Source organism: Gadus chalcogrammus, chromosome 14, assembly GCF_026213295.1.
Source record: "Gadus chalcogrammus isolate NIFS_2021 chromosome 14, NIFS_Gcha_1.0, whole genome shotgun sequence".
Taxonomy (NCBI): domain Eukaryota; kingdom Metazoa; phylum Chordata; class Actinopteri; order Gadiformes; family Gadidae; genus Gadus; species Gadus chalcogrammus.
The window spans coordinates 4,299,731-4,302,230 of record NC_079425.1 but is presented as its reverse complement, the minus strand read 5'-3'; the positions used below and the strand labels follow the sequence as shown (position 1 = coordinate 4,302,230).

The following is a 2,500-nucleotide window of genomic DNA, read 5'->3' as shown; positions in this document are numbered from 1 at the left end:
TTTACTACATACTACTACTGGAGATGATGATATCATACCTATGTACTAATAGTTAGTGACAATAGTTGAGCGCTGCTTGCAGCACTCACCTAATGATAGAATGTATGTCTATTTATTATATCTATTTGAACATGTCTATAATGCTAGTTCTAATAGTATGTAGATAATCATGTCTAAAACATATAAACATGTATATGGTAGTGTGTACCATGTGATAACGGGTTTCGTTTGACCTTTGACCTTCAGGAATCTGAGCCGGGGGCGGGGGACGTGCCAGAAGGCATGGACAGGTGACTGCTTTACAACCGCCTTCAAATTGCTTTCTGTTTGCTTCCCAACTGCTTTCCAACTGGTTCATTCATGTTTTTATTTGTGTTCATATTTCTGTTTTCTTCAATGTTGCTCAAACCCTTCGCTCTCCCACTCACGCACCAATCAGAGTGTCATATTTAACCCTCGGTCCTCTGTGATTGGCTTTTTCAGAATGAAGGAGGAGTCTTCCTCCAGTGATGATGACCACTCTCCAGCCAATCCCAGCCTGGGATCCGGTCAGCCCGAGCCCCTGGCCGCCTCCAGCAACGTGTGCTACAAGAAGACCCTGAGACTCACCTCGGAACAGCTGGTACACTGTCCAACATCCACAACACCACTGTAGTCTGGCTGGACCTGTCGTATTTATGGGACTTGTCACTTCTGTATTTGTCTTGTATTTCTTAAGCTGTTGTTTCTTCTGTTATTTTACACGTTCATGTTTTATTTGACATGTTATGCATTATTCATTTACTTAGATTCTACTACTTTCTTTCACATATGGTCCACGCCCTACAGTTTAGGGTTTACATGTGCAGTTTGTGACGCCCATTTTAAAAGGTGCTATTATACGTGTGTGTGTGTGTGTGTGTGTGTGTGTGTGTGTGTGTGTGTGTGTGTGTGTGTGTGTGTGTGTGTGTGTGTGTGTGTGTGTGTGTGTGTGTGTGTGTGTGTGTGTGTGTGTGTGCGTGCGTGCGTGCGTGCGTGCGTGTGCGTGTGTGTGTGCAGGCCAGCCTGCAGCTGAAGGAGGGGCCAAACGACGTGGTGTTCAGCGTCACCACCCAGTACCAGGGTACCTGCCGTTGCCATGGCACCATCTACCTGTGGCGGTGGAACGACAAGATAGTCATCTCTGACATAGACGGAACCATCACCAGGTGAGGAGACCAGAGACTGTGTGCGTGTGTGTGTGTGTGCGTGTGTGTGTGTGTGTGTGTTTGTGTGTTTACGTGGAAGGGCAGTTGTAAATTCCTTTGGAGGTTTGACGTTATCACTGTGTGTGTGCGTTTGTGTGTTTGCGTGTGTGTGTGTGTGTGTGCGTGTGTGTGTGGGTGTGTGTGTGTGTGTGTGTGGGTTGAAGGTCCGACACCCTGGGTCACATTCTGCCCACCCTGGGGAAGGACTGGACTCACCAGGACATCGCCAGGCTCTACCACAACGTCAGCCTGTAAGACCCCCCCCCCCCCCTGACCACAAGGGATGGGCTTCACCTGTATCACACTAACAGATGGTTCAGTCTGTTTATTACACCACCCAAATGGTGTAGTTTGTTTATTACACCAACCAGATGGTGTAGTTTGTTTATTACACCAACAAGATAGTTCAGTCTGTTTATTACCCCACCCAAATGGTGTAGTTTGTTTATTACACCACCCAAATGGTGTAGTCTGTTTATAACACCAACCAGATGGTGTAGTTTGTTTATTACACCAATTAAATGGTGAAGTTCATTAATTACACCCACCAAACAATGCATTTAGTTTCTTATGCAGTTAGCCAACACAATACTTGCATGCATACATGCTTCCTGGCCGTTTCAATATTTTATGACAGCGTTCTCCGACGGGCTATATCTGATTCCAGTGAAGCTAGTGAGAGCCGAGGATAGCAGGAAGTACTTACTACCCCTGACCGCTCCTCCCTCTCTCCCTCCCTCTTTCTCTCTCCCTGCTCTGGGCCTTCCTCTCTCGTCCAGGAACGGCTACAAGTTCATGTACTGCTCGGCGCGGGCGATCGGCATGGCGGACATGACGCGGGGCTACCTTCACTGGGTGAACGAGAGAGGCACCATGCTGCCCGTCGGCCCCGTCATGCTCAGCCCCAGCAGCCTCTTCTCCGCCCTGCACAGGTACTGCGCACGCACGTGCACATGCACGAACGCATGTGCACGTATTGACTACACACACGCACGTACACACGCACGTACACACGCACGTATGGACTACACACACGCACGCCCACACACACACACACATACGCTCACACACACGCACACACATGCACATGTACTCTCACACACGCATAGGCACACGCTCACACACGCACGCACATACATGCACGTAAGGATTGCACACACCCAAGCTCAGATACCCACATGCACTTGTGGACTACACACATGCGCGCTCACTCACACATGCACCGCACGCTTACACGCGCACACTCACGCGCACACACTCGTATTGTGTATACT

General features: G+C 49.0%; 1 protein-coding gene across 4 annotated transcripts in view; it reads left to right on the top strand.

Annotated features, from left to right (window-relative positions):
- The window catches only part of LOC130403991 (phosphatidate phosphatase LPIN1-like), a 29,961-nt gene that overhangs the window by 23,106 nt on the left and 4,355 nt on the right, over positions 1-2,500 (top strand). For all 4 annotated transcript variants that reach the window (XM_056608564.1, XM_056608565.1, XM_056608563.1 and 1 more), the window contains exons 16-20: positions 247-290; positions 484-622; positions 1,039-1,187; positions 1,391-1,477; positions 2,006-2,158. In XM_056608564.1, coding sequence (XP_056464539.1) covers positions 247-290; positions 484-622; positions 1,039-1,187; positions 1,391-1,477; positions 2,006-2,158 — 572 coding nt within the window. The remainder of the gene's footprint in view (positions 1-246; positions 291-483; positions 623-1,038; positions 1,188-1,390; positions 1,478-2,005; positions 2,159-2,500) is intronic.